The sequence below is a fragment of the Nematolebias whitei genome, chromosome 8 (assembly GCF_014905685.2).
Source record: "Nematolebias whitei isolate Nwh7 chromosome 8, NemWhi1, whole genome shotgun sequence".
Lineage (NCBI taxonomy): Eukaryota > Metazoa > Chordata > Actinopteri > Cyprinodontiformes > Rivulidae > Nematolebias > Nematolebias whitei.
The window spans coordinates 19,323,523-19,343,466 of record NC_056505.1 but is presented as its reverse complement, the minus strand read 5'-3'; the positions used below and the strand labels follow the sequence as shown (position 1 = coordinate 19,343,466).

General features: G+C 37.2%; 1 protein-coding gene across 3 annotated transcripts in view; it reads left to right on the top strand.

The window, feature by feature from the left end:
• Nucleotides 1-19,944, top strand: part of pcsk5b (proprotein convertase subtilisin/kexin type 5b) — a 63,120-nt gene that overhangs the window by 37,321 nt on the left and 5,855 nt on the right. For 2 of the 3 annotated variants that reach the window (XM_037681023.1, XM_037681021.1), the window contains exons 10-17: nucleotides 2,378-2,481; nucleotides 4,268-4,385; nucleotides 8,312-8,503; nucleotides 9,263-9,399; nucleotides 9,667-9,801; nucleotides 9,986-10,088; nucleotides 14,976-15,169; nucleotides 17,050-17,134. In XM_037681023.1, the coding sequence (XP_037536951.1) occupies nucleotides 2,378-2,481; nucleotides 4,268-4,385; nucleotides 8,312-8,503; nucleotides 9,263-9,399; nucleotides 9,667-9,801; nucleotides 9,986-10,088; nucleotides 14,976-15,169; nucleotides 17,050-17,134 (1,068 nt within the window). The remainder of the gene's footprint in view (nucleotides 1-2,377; nucleotides 2,482-4,267; nucleotides 4,386-8,311; nucleotides 8,504-9,262; nucleotides 9,400-9,666; nucleotides 9,802-9,985; nucleotides 10,089-14,975; nucleotides 15,170-17,049; nucleotides 17,135-19,944) is intronic. The other variant, XM_037681022.1, reaches the window with a different exon arrangement.

Genomic DNA, 19,944 nt, shown 5'->3' with positions numbered 1-19,944 from the left:
TCTAAACTCCAGTAAAGTGTTTTCTGTTTGTTTAACTGTGGATTAGAACATTTAAATACTTCATTATCCTGTTCTCTGTTCTGATTGTTGCTCTTTTTTTTTGTCAAACCATGGTTTTGTGAGTCCCTAATTAAGCAAAGCAAGACCATAACACTAGAAATGTTTTTGTTGTAAAGTGAGTATTTATTTAAGGAGGATAAACTTTTGGAGGGATAATCATGAAGTTTGAGGAACAGTCTGGCACATGAACCTCTACTGGTGTGAGGTGTTATGAAAATGGCTCAGGTACTGAAGGGTGAAAATATGTATATTTCTCTCCGTTAGTCTTTTTAAAATTCAAAACACAGAAACGGATTTTAGAGCAAACAAAGAGTTGCTTGCTCTTTAATATGTAATCTTCTATTACAGAACTGAACGTTGATGGAAACTCTTATCCTTCTTCATTTCAGTCATTTTTTTTCCATGTGTACTTTAATCCATAGTTAAACCTGAAAGAAGCATCAAGAGACGTATATCAGACTTTCTATTTGCTTCAGTTTTTTTCCTGCATGTGAGCTTCTCTATTAATTAGTATTGGCTTGTTTACGAGAAGGCGGTCATGGCCTAGATAGCAATGCCAAAGTCACTTTTAATTAATGACCATAAAACTTTAATGGAACTATAATTACACAGTGGCAGCAAAGCCTATTAATATTGATCTGAACGTTAATTATTCTGACTTGTTTGAAGTCTTATCTGTGCTTCCACCCTTTATTTATTTTGCACCTAACATTTCATCTTCAGCCATTTATGTTCCAGATATTGGTTATAGATATGAACATTATAAGTTGGGGCTCGTTGAAAGCTATAGTGACTTCCAGCATGTAGAACAGGTCTGTAATGTCTCCAGTACAGATAAATTCATGACAATGTGTAGAAGTGATGTGGTGGAAATTCTCTATGCGTGAATCTTTACTTGATAAAAATTTATTTGTGTTCAACCGGTGGCCTGAACAGGTACATCCCTTTTGTCAAAAAGTGTTTTGACCTGTCTAAAGTCTTAAGTCCAAATTGAAAAGCTGATTACTTTTATGTAAAATGAACTGAATGGTAAAAGAAGAGTGGCAACAATTCCTTAACATACGTCTTAAAAGATTTACTGAACACAAATGTTATGTACAAAAACAGCTTAAAAACGTGCATTATTTATTTAAATACGACAGAATAAATGTAATCAAATGTATTCTGCCTTAATAAACATTCGTAATGGACTAAGTAGATATAAGCATACAGTCTGCTGGGGTAATGAATAAAACATGAAACTATTGGACTGAAATATCAAGGAAATCCATGCTCACGCATATCTTTCTTATAAAGACAAACCCACAACGACTGTTTTTCCTGTTATTTTATTCACACTTTCATTATCACAGCTGCACATTAAACTGTCATAATATTGCAAAATCATCTGCCTCTTAAGCATAATTTTATGAACATCTGCATCTAAACATGTAATGAGCACACTTCCTGTAGATATTCTGTTTTTTACACATACCTATTGTTATGAAAGCAATTCATGCAGCGGGCTATTTTTCTCTGTTTTGCTCTCAAATTATATATACATTTAAATAATAAAATATAAATGTTATTTACCAACATTAATGGTCACTTTTAGCTTACACATTTTAGAGTATTGAAATTTCTGTAAGGCTCAGATGGCGAGGGAGCGACACAAGAGAGGGAACAGAGCATCTGGCCAACATATGAGATTGAAGGGAATCCCAGGAAACCTATTGACCCATTTCTTCCTGTTTTTTTCCCTTTAATGTAGCGTTTGGGCATCAAAGGACTTTAGACACATGGCTGCTATCCCATAATGGCTCTCACGTGAGATCTGAGAAACTAGGGTTGCATGAACAAGCGTCTATGTTCTTCATCTGTGTCCTCTCTAATTTACATCCCAATCTAAACTTCTACTTTTCTTAGATCACTGTTTTCTTTACCCAACTTTGACTGAATAATTTGTTTGTCCTTTCCTTTTATCTTAAACTTGCTTATGTTTCTCTTTCATCTACCTGTTTGTCCACTTCCCACTGTTGTCTGAATGTAATAACACAACAAAGAGATATTTATGTTTGCACCTCTTAATAGCCATTTTGCCCTTTTGAGTCTTTTGGTTTATATCTCAATGTCTCCCTTATTTTTTTACATCACAGTAAATCATTCAGTGACCTTTTATTTTTCTCATCTTTATTACGTGTGCTTTACATTATTTCAGTTATGTTCGCATTTGTTAGCATTTGTTTTTAAAACATATTTTTTGTTGCTTATATACCAAGATTTTGACTGATGGTATTAACCAGTGAGTGGATTTGTCTTTGTGTGTTTCTTTAAATAGTCCTCTTCTAACCTGGAGAGATGTACAGCACATCATTGTAAAAACCTCAAGAGCCGGGCATCTTAGTGCTTCTGACTGGAAGACCAATGCTGCTGGTTATAATGGTACACGTGCACGCACACACACACAAATATATGAACAACCTTGATATTGTTCCAAATAAATACTGCAGTTAACCCTTTAAATATAAGCATAAGTACTCTGGATGTTGGGCTGTGGTAGCTTGGTGGACAGTGCCACGGTCTTGTAATCCTGAGGTTGCGGGTTCGAGTCCAGGTTGTGTGAGGAAGGGCATCCGGCGTAAAACAATTGCCAAATCTTTCATGTGAGTTTGCTTGCTGTGACAACCCCTGAATAAGGGGACAACCAAAATTATGTCAAATATTTCAACAAGCAATGCACATTAACGGTTAATTTCAATATATTTTAATGATTTTTTTAATTGATAACTAATTGGCTAAATGTCCAATATATTTTTTTACGTTTTTTTTAATAACAATTGCTTGATTGAACTTAAACAGTTTTAACTCTTCAAACTAAGAAGACAAAAATTGTTAGACTAACAAATTAAATGCAACTGAAAAAAATCAAAAAAAAAATATTTAAAAAATAAATAATTCAGAATTTAAAAACTGCGTCAGTAGAGGTTTAGATGATTTTGAATGGTGGAGGGTGCCTAATTTTGTGACTATTAATGAGAAGCAAAATCAGGTTATTTAACCCTAAAAATTAGTCTTTTTTTATAAGTGTACAAACAAAAGAGCTTTCAGAGAACCTCAGAAAAAGTAGTTTATTCTTAGGCAAGGTTTTGAAAAATCCAATACTGTAATTGTTGTTTTAAGTAATAATTATTGTTTAGAACAAAGAAGACTGCATTTTAGCAACGACATTTATATAATCCGTAAAATGATTTGCCAACAGCACCGTGGTCCGTCTTTTTACTTGCGTTAGCTGCCACTCATGATAGATTAATAAAGTATAATTAATATCTATAAAATTTGATAAGAAAATGACAGTAAAGATTTATATTACCTGAATCTGAAACCAAGTTGGTTGTGTAGCAAGATAACAAATAATTACAAAAATGGTTTCTATCAAAAAACAGTTCAGGAAGAACAAATTGATGATGACCAAGTCAAAATACTAATTATCTAATAGAAATGGATCAATCTAAAGGTTGTATTTTATTTGATAAAACCCTCCCAACAGCTCTGAGATTAAGCTGTTCATTGCTGAGGAATGTGCTGGATTTCCTCCCAATCTTTAATACATTTATTGCTGCATGATGGGCTGAAAGAAAATATTTACAAACTTGCCGTTTACAGATACACAATATTAAGCTTAAGGCATTCAGACAAAACTTATCTGGTAATATGTGAAGATAATCATCAGTTAAAAAAAATAAATGAACAACTAAAATCAGTTTTATACATTCGTATTTATAGTTACATTTTGTTCCGTCAGAAATGAGGTGATAAGCAGATTCTTGAAATGTTTAGTGTTCGCTTGCTAAGTATTCTGCCGCCAGCTGCCATCTGTCAACGTCCATGTGGTGGGTGCTGTTTTGTAACTTTCGGTGCATGATTAACGCATACCTGAACGTGTGTGTGTTGTGTGTTTTCTGGAGAAAAACCAAGAGAGAGAGAGAAAACTAAGGGTCAGCCAAGCTGCAGACTCAGTGTGCCTGGAGATTTTCCAAGTGACAGAACAGAAAAGGGGGAGGAGATGTATGAAAGGAATGCATATTTAACTAAACGTCTATCAGTCTATATATATATATATATATAGACTGATAGACAGACACACACAAATCTTCCCTAAAGCTTTAACAACAAACAAAAACAATCTTTGGTGTACAAAACAATGTTCTGACCTGCTTTTCTGTTGCAGTCAGCCACCTGTATGGCTTCGGCCTGATGGACGCTGAGGCGATGGTGAAGGAGGCGGAACGATGGAAGCAAGTACCTACCCAACACATCTGTGTGGAGAGTGCTGACCGACAACTGAGGTAGAGTATAAGCACAACAAAGATGACCATCCAACTTTCTGATGTATAGATCGTAAAATACAACTGGTAATCTTATTAGTTAAACTTGGGCCGTTAAACTTTTAAGATTTTTTTATTTTACGTCAGACTTTGGAACCTGGCTGCAGGAAGATTCTCCACATTCAGGCACTAGTTCATCCATTTTGGCCGTAAATACCTGTTGTGTGTGTGTGTGTGTGTGTGTGTGTGTGTGTGTGTGTGCGCGTGCTCGTGTACGCGCGTCATCCCAAAGGTGATTGATTGAGCTGAGCTTAGCGCTCTGTGTAAAACTGGGTTGGATTGGCCTCACTTTGCATGCAGAGGAAGGACCTAACCTCTTTCTCTTTTACAAAGTTGTGGTGGATTTTCCTACTCTAAATTGTCTCAACACAGAAACGGGTGAAATAAAAGATGTCTTCAAAAATGGTCTTTGAATTTGTTTATAATGATGAACATGTCACATGTCACACAGAATGAACATGTCACATGTCACACAGAATGCTTCACACAGCCTGCGGAGGAAGTGTGTATGACAAAAAGTCCAATCTAGCTTTATAGCTCTCCTTCACGTGATAAGAAAAGTGCTGTGTTCTTCAATAACTGGGCTGTTGTTTTATGTACTCCTGTTATATTTAGACTAAACACGGACCAGTTAGACAAGCTATCAATCATGAGATGTATTTTTTTTCTATTTTGATAAAACTGGAGATTCATGATTCTTCATTATTTCAAAACAGTCTGAGCACAGTATTTTCTCACAGTGAAGACAGGCACATAAGGTGAATTTATATTTAAGGTAAAGTATCATATTTAAGGTAAGATACAAAGTTCTCTGTGACAATAGCAAGAAAATCACTTGTCAAAACTCTCATTATAAGCTGGGGCTTTAGCTTCTTGTCTAATTGGGAACAGGTGCATTTATCTGTTGCATCAAGCCTTAATGAGCTGAAGATATAAAGGCCAAAACAGAAATCAGTCAGACTGGTGTGCGTCCATGAAATAGTTCTGCTGCTTTGTTTTTTATTAGTATGTGTGAAAAAAGTTGTATGGGTCAGTGTTTTCTAGTTTTTTTGTGTATAAGATTTTTAACCAAGCAATGTGCCAAATATGGATGCATTATGAATGAGAACTGTCTGTTTTTTGTGTCTTGTTCAGGAATTCAACCCTTTTCTTTGTCTGTCTGTTCCACTCTTTCTCAGTTGTCTTTTCTTATTTTTCTCTGTCCTTGGTGGTTTTCACTGGCATGTGTTTTAGAGTGTGGTTGTGCAAGCTGTACCTTGATAGGGGCCAAGCATTAGTTCTGGCAGGGTGGTTCTCACATAAGACCTTTACTGTTGCACACACACTTACTCTTACATAGCCAGGGCTTCACAGCTTGTTATTCTTGATGCAGCTGGAAGCCCGAGCACTGTTCTGTATTAGGCTGGCTGGCTGAAGTTGGGCCCTGAACTGGTTTGCTTTCAGATGAATGCTCAGTGGTCAGAAACTGCAGCATTATCGGTGTCATTCTGTCTGTTCTGCTCTGCTGCACACAAGTCTGTCCATATGAGGCTTATGTAAAGTCTGACTTGTGTCAGATTCAGTCATCCTCAAGCCTTTGTAGTCTTGTAATGTGTGTTGGCTAATGTGTTAAACAAGTAAACCCTGTCATTTTAGCCTCTTTGTTCATTTTTTCATTGTGTGTGTGGGGCCTAGGGATACACAGGATTGGGTTTATATTTCTGTTTGAATGAAGACTAAGCACAAATGAAAGTAATGTATGATGGGTATAAAATCAGGAATATTTGTTTTAGTTAAACAAATTATCTTTAGAGCATTATTTCATGGATAGCACTGCACATTTGATTGACATTTCATTCTTTTGTGCATGTGAATGTTTTTTTTTTTACTACATAGGTTATATGTGTTTGGTGATGCATCTGCTTGTGTTTGTATGCAAGTGTTCTCCATGCTTCTAGTATAACTTTCTAGTGTCGTATTCCTGTGTTTCTCCACTCCCCCGGCTGGCCTTTATTAATGCCTGTCTGCAGCTGATCTCCTACACTCTCCTGGGAGTATGCACTGGGAAACATACGTGATCTTTGTGCATTCAGGCTGGTAGTAATCAGCTGTGTATCTGCTAGGCTTGGTCTCATGTGTATGGTCCAGTTATCTGAGCTGTGTTGTAGAGAGGCCAAAGCTATTGTATCAGCCCTACACTCTCCTGATGGTCATTGAAGGAGACTGTTGTTCATTTCATGACGTCAACTTGAGTTAATCTTTTCTATGCTTTTGTTTTAAATCGTCTACATTTTGAGTCCCATCAATTGACTGGTCACGCTTCCAGTAGCCTGAGTTAAATAATAAATGAAAAAAGTGTTTGAATTGGGATATATTAGTAGAAGGGTGTTGGAAATGCAGCTGCCAAGAAAAAGACATGGGGAAGGCCAAAGAAGAGATGTGAAAGCAGTTAGAGAGTACATTGAGATAGTTGGGGTGAGGACAGGGTGAGATGGAAGAGGACTCTGTGATGACCCCTAAAGAGGGAACAGCTAAAAGAACCTAAAGAACCTAAGATGGCCTCTATAACTAATCAACCTTAGCCTGCACAAAAATGTCCAACACTATCACTTTCTCAACATTTGAAACTCTGGCATGAAAGGTTGCAAACAAAATACATTCCTTTGAGGAATGCTAGGCCTGTAATTTAAAATTAATTAAATTCATGTTTTTTATTGCATCATTTCAAAAAGAAAATTATTTATTTCAGCTTTGCGGTCAAACACCTTTACAATATACATTGATGTTATCGCTAATTCATAATCAGTGAATCTACATCTTATGTTCAGAAAATATTTTCATAAAATGTTCCAATTATTGTTTGAAGTGTAAATATTTTGTGGCCTATCTTTCACTGAATTACAGCAGTTGATTGTGATATTTGTGTGAAGGTAAACATTTGCTTTATCGTTTTGCTACTAAACATGTCATCTCAGAGATCGTTACACTGACAACAGAGAATTAAAAAAAAGTTTTCGCTGACAATATCTTTCAACCTCTAACTTGCAAAAAGTATGACTTAAATATCAATTTTAAACATGTATTTGTCAGCGAGTGTAATTCACCTCGTGTGTTGTCATTTTTCTTGAGTAAACTTTGTTTGTAATCCAACTAAAGCAGGAGTTTTGTTGCAATCACAGCTCAGCAGCACTCCTTTTTCTCTAAAGTCTATAGCCGGCAGGATGGTGTTTATATTTCCTTTTCTGGTTTTGTCCCTGTTTTTGGTGTTGTACTGTTATTGTATTAGATTATACCACAGATGTTATTGAAGGGGCTGTTAGATGTTTGTCTTGGCTGTTCAGAGGTCTTTCTGCTGCTGAGCTGTGCACAGCAGAGCGAGCAGACATTTCTTTTCTTATCATGCTCAGTTTCTTTAGCAGGTTGAGGTTTGGGAAATGAAATGCTTTTATATAGACTCTCGGACATGGTTTTTGTTTGAAGGAAATACGTGTGATTGCTTTTCGGTGAATTGAAGATTGATGTCTAGTCTGTCACTGACGGCATTTTTTTGAAAGAGAGGTCTGAATGTCTCGGTGGAAGGAAACAGTCACAGTTTTCAAGCCTCAGGTGCAGCAGAGAGGTATTAATAATTGGGTTTACTCAGAGTGAAATTCACTGGCTAAATCCTGCTTTGTGAAAATGTGAGTCAGTTACATTTTTTTGTTAATTCGTACATTTGGTCTTCCAACTGGTTTTGAGTCAGTTTCGTTTTGATTATTTCTGGGACAATCTTCAGAGTTACAGAAAATGAAAATGCTCTCTGCTTTTGGCGTTGACTGTTCAGGTTTTCAGAGCTGTGAATAATATCAAACTATACCTAAGTTGTGTTTTATCGTGCAAATTTTTTCTCTTCATGCCTTTCTGCCCAGCAGAACCATCCGTCCAGAGCATGTGGTGAGGTCGGTCTACAAGGCAACTGGATGCACTGACAACCCCAACAACCATGTGATATACTTGGAGCACGTGGTTGTCCGTATTACCATTACACATCCTCGTCGTGGAGACCTGTCAATCAACCTGACCTCACCATCAGGGACCAAGTCTCAGCTGCTTGCAAACAGGTACTGACATGTTAGCACGAGCAAACTATTTTTATTCTTCCATAAAAATCTATAATTTGCCATCTTAACTTCCCCTCCTTTTTTTCCTGGCTGTCCACACAAGCCATGGGGTTGCCCCACCGGAAAGGAGGGCTCATTCACCAGATGCACTTTTTAAACTGGTGGTTTTAGGCTTTGAGATTACTGTCAGTTTGAAGGCAAGAGAAAAGCAGTGAGTCCCACCACTCTGTTATTAAAACTGTCTAGGAGAAATAACATTAACAGTCAGTGGGATGTGTCTCCTATTTGTCAGGTGTATCTCAAAGTCTAAATCCATTTGTCTTACCTGCCACAACTGATTCAGGTTTTTAATTATTTTAGATAATGTATTAAAAAAAAACATTATACAGCAACATTCTGTTCCTTGTATTTGTTAATAATTTGTACACAATTAGCTCAACATTTACATTTAATTTTGTGTCACATATGTCTAACGATAAACATTATAGTTGTAAGCAGCTGGTTAAGCTTTCAGATATTTGCTAATAAATTTCTTCCTGTCAGTAAAACAGATTCTTGACTTCATCTCTCAAAGTAGACCGCACTTCTGTACAGTGTTTGCTGTTCATTCAAGGCTGTAATTGTATTTTTGCTGAGTAGTAGGGATTTATTGTTTTGGTTTTTATAACACACAAGTTAATTTTATGTCCGATATAATTGTGTGTGTGTGTGTGTGTGTGTGTGTGTGTGTGTGTGTGTGTGTGTATCTTTGATGCGCAGGTTGTTTGATTACTCCATGGAGGGCTTTAAGAACTGGGAGTTTATGACCACCCACTGCTGGGGAGAGAAGGCAGCAGGCGACTGGGTCCTAGAAATCTATGACTCACCTTCTCAGCTTCGCAGCCAGAAAGTGCCTGGTAATAACTGCACAATTATTACATTTAAAAGTTAAAATAATGCTGCAGTTGAACAGAGGTGAAATACTAAAAGGAGCTAACGGGTTGCTATGGATGGAGTGAAATGATCATTTAAAATAAATCTCTGACAAAGTATTACTAAACATCTTAGATCATATAATTTGCTTGCAGTAGTTCAAAAAGCTGAGAATAATGTTTAAAAGCCAGATTGGAGTGATATGTCTAAATAAATATCTGCCCGTCTTGATAAGCAGTGTGTTTTCACAGGAAAGTTGAAGGAGTGGTCACTGGTGCTGTATGGTACCTCCGTTCACCCGTACTCATCTATGCACGTTGAAAAGCAGCCTCGCTTCACTGACATACTGCAGCCAGTCGAGGAGGAGTTCACCGAGGAGTACAACGGTAAAACATAAAAAATAAACCTTCATAGAAACAGCATTATAAAGTAACATGATTATTTAACAGGTTGTGTTACTGCCTTGTATCATGTGTTTTTAGAGACATTTATTATTAATAACTGGCATTACTACTTTTTTATGATTATTTTGGATTTATCTCCAACGTGTTTCATTCTGTTTGTTTCCAGGCCCCTGTGATGCTGAATGCAATGAGAATGGCTGTGAGGGTCCAGGACCACACCACTGCATTAACTGCCTCCATTACTTCCTCAAGTTCAAAAATAACACCAGGTCAGACTGCTTTAAGATACATTATCAGTGATGTTCTTTCATAGTTAGGTTTGCCAACAGAATTTAAATAATTTATGTTAGAAATGTTTATCAGCTGTCTATTTTGTGTAGAATAATTATTTTTTTTTTCAGGTAAAGAAATGAAGAACAAATTATCTAAAGCTAAACAGGTCATAAATAAATGTTGCATAATATTTATAGACGTGGTTTGCAAAATTGACTGCAATGAAGTTATCTTTTTGACAGGAAGAACTCGTAGGGGAGTCTTAGACCTGATTTTGTTTAGGCAGCCCATTGAAATATTAAGATGTTCCTTATAAAAATAATTTAGAATTAGACAACCTGCTAAAAGTCTTGACTATTTTACAGATAAATAATAAAACTTTTAGAAAAAGTAATTAAGATTAAAGGTGTAATTTGTTTTTAGAATATAAAAAGTTTCATATTAAATTTTTTGTCCTTTAGTTATCAGTTTATCTTAATATAATTTATAATTTTGTCTGTTATGTCTTTTTTTTGTATGTGAAAAGTACAAATGAGTCAGTTTACTGTGATTTATTTGCATCATCTCACTGTTCGTGCATTTCAAACCCAGTAAAAGTGTAACTGCTAGAACCACGGCAGCTCCTTTCAAATGACAAATATTTTTGTGTTGTGCATTTATACGGCTCCACATTTTCACTAATTTCTGTTGAGCTAAAAATTGATGCATGTGCAGATCATTTTCACCTTGACAGTCTGACAGTAGAAATCATGTTTTCTCACTCTTTTTTTATGTATAAAGTCCAATTTATCACCGCGGGACTGTTAATGTGCATTATCTGTACATCCGTGTGCCCCTAAGATCTCATTAGGATCAAAGTCTGTGATAATTGCCTTTGTGTTGGCTTGTCTTGGTGCTAATAAAAGACAGAGTGATGCAGGTGCATGAGAACATGCAAGCTTAGCTGCAGCTTAACATTTGGCCACTTTAGAGGTGTGCTGCCCTTTTCTGCCGTCACAGGGACTGACTGATATATGAAGGTTGGGGGAGTGGTGGGAGGAAGGAGGAGGGGTGGTAGAGGTGTATTGTTTTAGATAATTACAGTTCTGCGTATGTGTTTGATGTCCACACTCATCAAAAGCTTTTGGGTCTTTGAAAGTTTATTTTTAACTTGTAGTTGTGTTTATTTCTGTGTTTACATGGAGGACTTTTGCGCCTTTTAAATTGCTGAAGATTTTTACATGAATTTCTAAGGTTAAACAAAAATGTAAGGTTCTGTAGAAGATTTTGAACAATTAATATCTTACCCATTGCACCCATAGCTCTTGAACAACCTCCATCTCCATTTTCTATTGCTTATCTGTAGTCAGGCCATGGAGGCATCAGGTCAAGGAAAGAAACCCAGACTCCCCAGCAATACTTTTCAGTTTGCCTGGGGGACCCTGAGGCATTCCCAGGCAAGAGAAGATAATTTAACCCCTCCAGCAACGTCTGGGTCTGCACTGGGACCTCCTACTAGCAGGACATGCCTGGGAAACCTCTAAAAGGTTGTGTCCAGGAGGCATCCTAATCAAACGCCCGAACCACCTCAACTGACTCCTTTTGATGCATAGGAGCAGCAGCTCTACTTGGAGCTCTGTCTGGATGATGGAGCTCCTCACCATCCCTCATCCCTAAGGCTGAGCTCGGCCACCCTGTGAAGGAAGTCCATTGTAGCCGCTTTTATCTGGGATCTCATTCTTTTGATCATGAACCGAAACCTCATGAGCTTAAGGAAGGGTCGAATGTAGACGGACCAGTAAATCGAGAGCTTTGCATTTCATCTCAGCTTTTTCTTTTTTATGACTGACCAAAGTAAAGCCCTCATTACTGAGGACGAGGCCCCAATCTGTTAATCCATCTCCCACTTTATTCCACCATCGCTCGTGAACAAGACACCCAGATACTTGAGTACCAGCGTTCTCTGGTTTGAGAGAGGAGTAAAGGAAACCATCTTTGTGAAGAGAACCTGTCCATAATTAAACAGGGGCTGTCCCCCTCTTACTATGTTGTTATACATCTTTGGCTGCCTTCAGGCCCAGGCCTCCCTTGCAAAAGAGATCTGTGATCTCAATGGGATTTGCCTAATTAAATAAAGGTTCATTAAAAATTAATTATTGAAAGTATCACTCAGCCCTATGTGAATAACAAGTGGACATCAGGGCACTAATGATCAATTATTAGGCTGACGGTCCTCCTTTTGCATGTGAACAACTAATTTTGGCTGTCAGCAGCAAACTGATTGATCCACTATGAGAAGGTGCTATTTATAAGACTGAGTTTGTTGCAGCTCCTCAGACTGAAGAAGTATTTTGGATAAAAGACGAAACGTTTCAACAAAGAAGAATCCATCCAGAGGACCTGACTCAACCTTGTTAGATTGATCTATCCGGATTATTGAGCATGTGTAATATGAACATATGCTGTCATATATTCATAGATAAAATGGATTCTTTCATTTTTCTGGACTGTATAATAACGTGCATCTGAATTTAATAAAATGTGGACGTGAGACGTTAATTATCTTTGACTCACCAACGACAGTGGGTCATTTATTAACAGAATCAAGTTTAACACATCACACATTTACATTAATTGGCAAGAATTGAAAATAACAACAGCTTATTAATCAGTTTTACAGGAAGTAAACAATACAGCGATTGTTCTCACTTCCAGTAGTACAACAGGCATTACCACACGGCGGTGGTTGAAAACTTTGCTTTAGACATTTCTAAAAATATCTGGATTAATTTCTACTTGATAGAAGAGTTTTAAAGATGAAAGATGAAGTTTATCTTGAGAGAGATGTGTGAGGGAATTTGTCTGTTTTAACCAGAACAGCACGCTCCTTTGGACCAGCTTGTCCCAACGGTACACTTTGGTTGAAGATCGACTTTTTACCTTTCTGAAGATATGTCAGTTCCAGCGTAAAGTTCCACTTCGAGCCACTTTTCAGCGTCTCCGTAAGAACAGCTAAACCTCGGGAGTCGTGAGATCATCCAGAACAGACATTTCATAATTCCCAGATCTTCTCTTGTTCAGCTTGATTTTTCTTTCATCAGCATCCTGAATTCCAGCCTTCATGAACTCTGGAACTGCTGAGTTTCAGAACTGCAGAACTTCTTCATCTACTCCCAAACGACTGGAGCTGCAAACTCTCCACCCGACTCCAACTGGAGGTGGAACCTCTTGCAGAACTCTCCATCTACTCCAACTCTTTTCAAAAACTAAACTAAAAACTTACTGGGTTGAACTAGAAAGTACCAACATTTAAAGAGCTCTATTTCCGGTTCATTTGGGAGTTTCTGATTGGTCGATGGACCAAAACAGAGGTGTGTTTTGTGATGTAAGGTGTTATGAAAAGTCAAGGAAAAAGATTAAGATTGTTTAAGAACAGACAAAAGATATTATGAAGAACTTCAGACTTCGTGGAGTCAATTCTCTAGTATCTTGCTGTAAAAGTTAAACATGACATTTCTTTTTCAGTAAACTTGCAGTTGACCGAAACTTGAACTTTGACCAACTTACACCCTTGCTCATTGAAGACAGAAAATCAGACAATGCATCATTAACCTGATTTCTTCTTTGAATGAGGATTAAAAATCGTTATTACTGTTTCACAGTTGATTTAAAAATGAGTAGTTCACTTCAACATGTAAACATTGTTTGAACTAACACAATTTGATTATCAAAACATTTGTAAAATGGTAATGATAATAGAAAGTAGTCTTCTTTTACTTGATTAATTCAAGAAAGAAAGTCTCAGGATGGGTCAACCTGTATTTCTGGATTCAAATCGATGAAATGACAGTTTCTGTCCCATATGGTCCTTAAGGTCAAATCCTGACCTTAGGCCTAGTTCACTACACATGCATCAGGACACTGTTTTACATTGCAATACAATACATCGCTGTCAATTTGGCATTAAGCAGCAGCAGCTAAATGGACTGTACTTATATAGCGCTTTTTCTATCTTATCGAGATACTCAAAGCGCTTTACACTACAATCTGTGCCTTCATTTACCCATTCATATAGCACTCTAGTAGATCTCTACAAAGCTAATTGAACAAATCATTTTAAAGAGACTAATCAGAGCTTTAGATCACATTCATACACCGATGGGACACACATCAGAGGCAACGAGGGGTTCAATGTCTTACCTGGGGACACTTCGGCATGTGACTGCTGTTGGATTCGAACCCCCAACTCTTGCATTGAAGGACGACTGCTCCAACCACTCAGCCACAGCTGCCAGCTAGCTGTAGTGCTTCTGATGCAGCCTAAAACACTTCTATCAATAATATCATACATGTTTTGCTGGAATAATCAACTCGTGGTAAACTGACTGTGAGCTGAAGCAACACAGAGCAGGTTTTGAAGATGCAGAACAAAGGCATGGTGGTGTGCTTTCACACATGAATTAAGTATTTCACACGTGGCAGAAAGTACTGAAAATATAGCTTAAAGAGTGTGTATGGGGGTATTGTGTACTCTGGAGGTTTTTTCACTTCAGATAAGGATTGTCAGAGTGATATGAAGGGGTGGCGAGGCAGAGGGAGGTAGACGAGTAAATGTTCACCTGCTCATATTCAACTTGATTGTTGTGCTCTGTCTCTATCCGTCTCATGTTATTAAGTTTTAATAAATAAAAAAACATTGTTTTATTGAACCATAACTTGCTGCATTATTGCCGTAGTATGTACTACACAATGTGGGCCTATTTGTTATTCAGTTGTGTGATGGTGCTTGATATTTCAGTAAAGATGTTTTTTTTATTTTTTTATTTAGCTGCATCATTATAAAACTCTGTCTCATCATTGTTTTTCTTTCCTTCTTCTCTTCTTTTAATCATCTGCTGCCTCAGAATGTGTGTTTCCGAGTGCCCCAGCGGCTTTTTCCGTGACGACAGGAAGCGCTGCAAGAAATGCTCCTCCTTGTGCGAGACCTGTGTTGGGAGTCGTAGCGACCAGTGCATTTCTTGCAGAAGCGGTTACCACTTCTTGGAGGGCTCCAACACGTGTGTTGCCAACTGTGCCGACGGCTTCTACCTCGACAGCAGTACGTTTTTAAGGCGCCCAAGCTTTCTCCACAATTCTCCTACTCTTAACTAATGCGCACACATGATGCCACATAATGTCATCAGGGATTTGTTTGCAAACTCAATTTTTTTTTTTTACTTTCTTCTGCACCTGTTTAGCCATGAATTGCTGCATCAACATCAAATTCCCATAAACATAACATTTGTGAGGAGATTGCATTAAATTGGAAAATAAAACTAGATGGTGGCTGCTCAGTTTTGACCATTACTTTACTGTCCATCTATCAAAATATCAAGGATCCTGGTTTCACTAAAATTTCTGAAAGCTGGAAAAGGTTTTCCCCAAAAGGGAAAGCAGGCTGTACTTTTTAAAAACATCTGTCCACCATCTGCTTTGCAAAAAAAAAAAAACAATCAGGAAAACTGCTTTTACTTTCCAACTTCAGAGTGATGCCATTTTGTCCTTGATGTAATGTCTAGCCACTTGTTTGTTTTCATACACTTTATGAATCCAACAGAATGGGAAAAAAAACAAAAAACACTTCTATTAGCATGTTTTCTTCCACACAAAAAATGTAAAGACAATTAAAATAACGCAGATCTACAGGACTCCCAATGAGTTTTGTTCTAGACAGTTGGCCTTTTTGTCTCTTTATGATAAACAAAGTTATGCTGGAATTGCAGATTAAAAATACATTTTCATAGATTAGACTTGTGTTTAAGACATGTGCCAGTCTGAATGAATGCAGATCGGGGACAAAAGACTCCGTATATCTGTTAATTATGTGTATGTTTTTGCAGCCACATTAGTGTAAATCCTGGCAGGACGTCTGGCAACAGATCTGAAGTGATGGGAGTTCAGTCATATTTCAACAGGCCAAGATCTAGAGGAAACTTTTCCCTTTGAAATGTTGGCACAGCTTAACATCGTGTTGTTTCAATAAATTAGCAAACTAGTTTATTTTCTTTTTATCACTCTGCCAGCAGAACTAGGAGAATTCTTGCTTTCTTTCAACACGTTGACAGATTAGTCTTTTTTTCCCCTCCTAAAACCTTTTTTAGAGGCGACAAAGTGGTGACTTAATAATGCTTCACATATCATACCAGCTATGTAATGTTTAGTGAGTTTCCAAGTAGTGTAGCACAAATTAAAAAAAAATTATTTGTGCTTTAATTGAATCATTGATAAATGAAACTGTTAAAACATGGTTTTTAGCCAATAAGGTAAATTAACATTCTAAAGGCAGCATTAATCTTAATTTTCTTCTTGTTAAATTCAATTAACAGTCTGTCTAAACATATCTTCACATTTCTAATAATTCTTAGAAATTTCACCAATAACTATAATGTTTCATCTCCCCTGGTTGTGCTCTTTTTATTGACAAACCAGACAGATTATCTCATACATAAGCCTTTTTTGTTGTTGTTGTTGTTTTTTTCAGTGTATATATGATGGCTTTAATTTGTAAACCCTGTCAAATCTTTGGCTTTAAATGGATAACAAAACAATTATGTTGCTGAGGGCAGTAGTGTCCCTGTTAAATGTTAAATTATCCTGTTAAGTCATTTAAAAAAAATACTCATCTGAAACACTGTTTTTAAAATTGTTAAGCTGCTGCGTAAAATGCAAAAAAGGAAAAGTTATTTATTAGTTTATTTTTTACTTGTTGATTTTCTTATATTATTTTTCCTGTTGTGAGTAGATTTTCATAAATCTTTCTTTCAGTGTTTGTTTGTTTGTTTTTACCCACAGTTCTGGTTATTTGTACATTTAAATCATAACTCTTTCTCCCATCTCACACTCCTCAAGTTGTTTTTGTCCCTTTACACCGTTTAGTTTTTCGCCAAATGTTTCTGACTTCAGACCAGGCACTCTTTGACAAACTCTCTGTTCTTTTAGATTCCAACATTTGCAGAAGATGTCAAGAAAACTGCAAGAAATGTACAAGCTTCAGTATCTGCACAGAATGTAAACAGGGGACGAGGTAAGCTGGAAGCAAGAAAACAAAACAAAAAACAATCATTGACTGGATTGAATTAAATTTAGTGTATTTCTTTATCATTAATAGGTTGGATAGAAAAGAAACGTTTATATGAGTCTACCATTTTTTCTCACCCTGTGCAGTAATTGGTCTTTTTTTTTTTTTTTTGCAAGTGAGGAACACTGAAACATGTCTCTAAATCTCTCTTAATTTTCTCTCACACTAGTTTTTCATTTTCTTTTGCTCTAATGAACAAATGCTGGGAGACAAACTGCTTGTTTTAAGCCTTTCTGTTCCACCTACAGTATATGCCATCAAGAAGGTGTTTAGAACCACCACAAAACCACCTCAGGCATAGTTTCTTTAGGAAACATTTGTCTTTCATTTGCACCTTTTCTACATCATAACTTTTGACCACTGTGAAAGAAATGTAACTAAAAGGCAAATTATCTCATTGGAGGACCCCTTTTTTCAAACCACAATAAAACCTAAGTCCTAATTAAGAAATTGGACAGTCTTGATTTTTATCAAATAATTCATATAAAAATAAAAAATGCCCTCTTGGATAAACCTTAAGCATTGAGTGTCAGTGTTGTGGTTTCTTGATAAAAATCTTTTGTTACTCTGTAGGGACACTCTGCTGTTAATTTAGATCCGCACATTACAGTGAGTTGTGGTTTTGGGTTTGCAGCATGAAGCACTGAAACCAGGACTTCGCCAAATGTTTTTCATTTTGGAGCCCAAAGTGAGCACACCTATATTTATATGGTGACCCAGATCTATTCACATCCACATAAACTTGTCACATGGAGACTTTTAATTTGTGCGCTTCAGTGTTGTAATATAACGAAGTAGAAATACTTAGTTACTGTACTTAAGTAGAATTTTGACGTATCTTTACATTTTTTATTAATTCAACCTTTATTTAGACAGATAAGTCTCACTGAGCCTAGAAGACTCATTTACAAGTGAGATCTGTTTAGACAGACAAAAAGTGATGAAACTGGACACATGTAGGAATTGGAGGCAAAAAAATTCCTATCACTCTTTCTTCTTGGCTACACAACTTTGAAAACCAACTTCTTCTCAAGAAGAACAAACACCTTTACAGCTTCAGTTAATTACTCACCCTCGTTCCAGTTAAGACAAGTTCAGTTTGTCTATATACCTCTCTAACATTTATCGTTGCACTATTGGAGAGAGGAAATCTTTCATTGCTCAGTTCAAATTTTCCAAGTTTATTTTATTGGATATTGCACCCAATAAATGTTGTTTTGGAAATTCTAACCATTTACTTTTACTTAATACTCTTACTTTAAGTACATTTTCTATGATACATTTACTTTTACCATACCATACCATACCACTTTATTTATAAAGCACTTAAAACAGCAACAAGGCCAACCAAAGTACTGTACAGACAAAACAACAGGTAACACACAAAGCAAAATCCAAAATGAGGTAAATCAGAATATAGACAAAGAACGATAATGACAGATATGTATATAGAATGGCAGATAATGACGACAAACCAGTGTAGAGCACACAATTTTGATACTTAAGTACATTAAATGTCAGATACTTTAAGACTTTTGCTTAAGTAATAATTTTAAAGTAGACTAACTTTTACCAAAGTAATTTTATGGCATGATACTTGTACTTTCACTGAAGTATTGCTTTGAAGTGCTTTTTACAACACTGGTGCGCTTGATGTTTGGAGATGTTCTTATTATGAATCCTGAAGTTTTAGTTGTGTTTTAGTTTATTTTTTTGGCCACTACACTTGACCTGAGAGAGGACAGGGCATTTTAAAGTGATTAAATTTCCAAAGGTCATGAAGGCAACACTTAAAAGTGCTTTAAAACATTTTGCAGCCTTGAACTTAACTGTAAAGGCTCCAGTATACTGCCGCATATGTCCGTTCACGCGTACGTACGCGTGTACTGTACGCAGAGGGTTCAGACATGATACTCCAGCGTACACCCCGAGCAGCTGCAGAGCAGCTCCTCAGGCAAGGGGCGTTTACCTTCGGGACAAATTGAGGTCGCCGATTGGTCATTTGCTGACACGCCTACTGGATTGATTGACAGGTCGGAAAAAAGAAAAAAAAAGCGAGCGCTGGCAGCCTCCGCCGCAGCGGTGTTCTGTGTTTATATGTTGTTAATAAAAAGATCTAAAAATAAAAAAAACAAGGAGAGCTGGCTCTACAGCCCACACATCAGACCAGCCCACCAGGAAATCTCCAGACCCTCCCGCAGCCACGCTGGACCTGAGTTTAATTCGCTCGTGACAAATTCCTTCATTTGTCACCATTTCAGTCATTGCATCAACAGAGGAGGAAGAGATCACTGCCTCTTGGCAAAAAAACAAAAGAAAACACCAGATCAGGGATGAAGAAGGAGAATTTAATACATTGGTGTCGCATACAAAACATTCCGTCGCTGGGCAGTTTATTGTGCGACACCGCGTACACGTATGCGGTCGTAAAAATTTGAGCTTTGCACAGACATGCCCTGGGGGGGTATGCACGTACCTCTGCGTACGTACGTACGTACGTGCTTACCTCTGCGTATGGATGTCCGCGGCAGTATACTGGGGGCTTAAGTGTTCAGAGGTGGAGGTGAAGGCCATAATTTCCCCAGAACACTATTGAGACCTCACTAAGACACTGTCTACACAAACACATACACGCTCAGCTCCCCCTCTTCCACTTAGTCCTGCATTAATGCTCTGTTAGGAGCCAGCAAGAAAGAGAGGACCAGATCATTTCTGGGAAACTAGACCTAACGCGTACCAGCTGTTTTTCAGCTCAG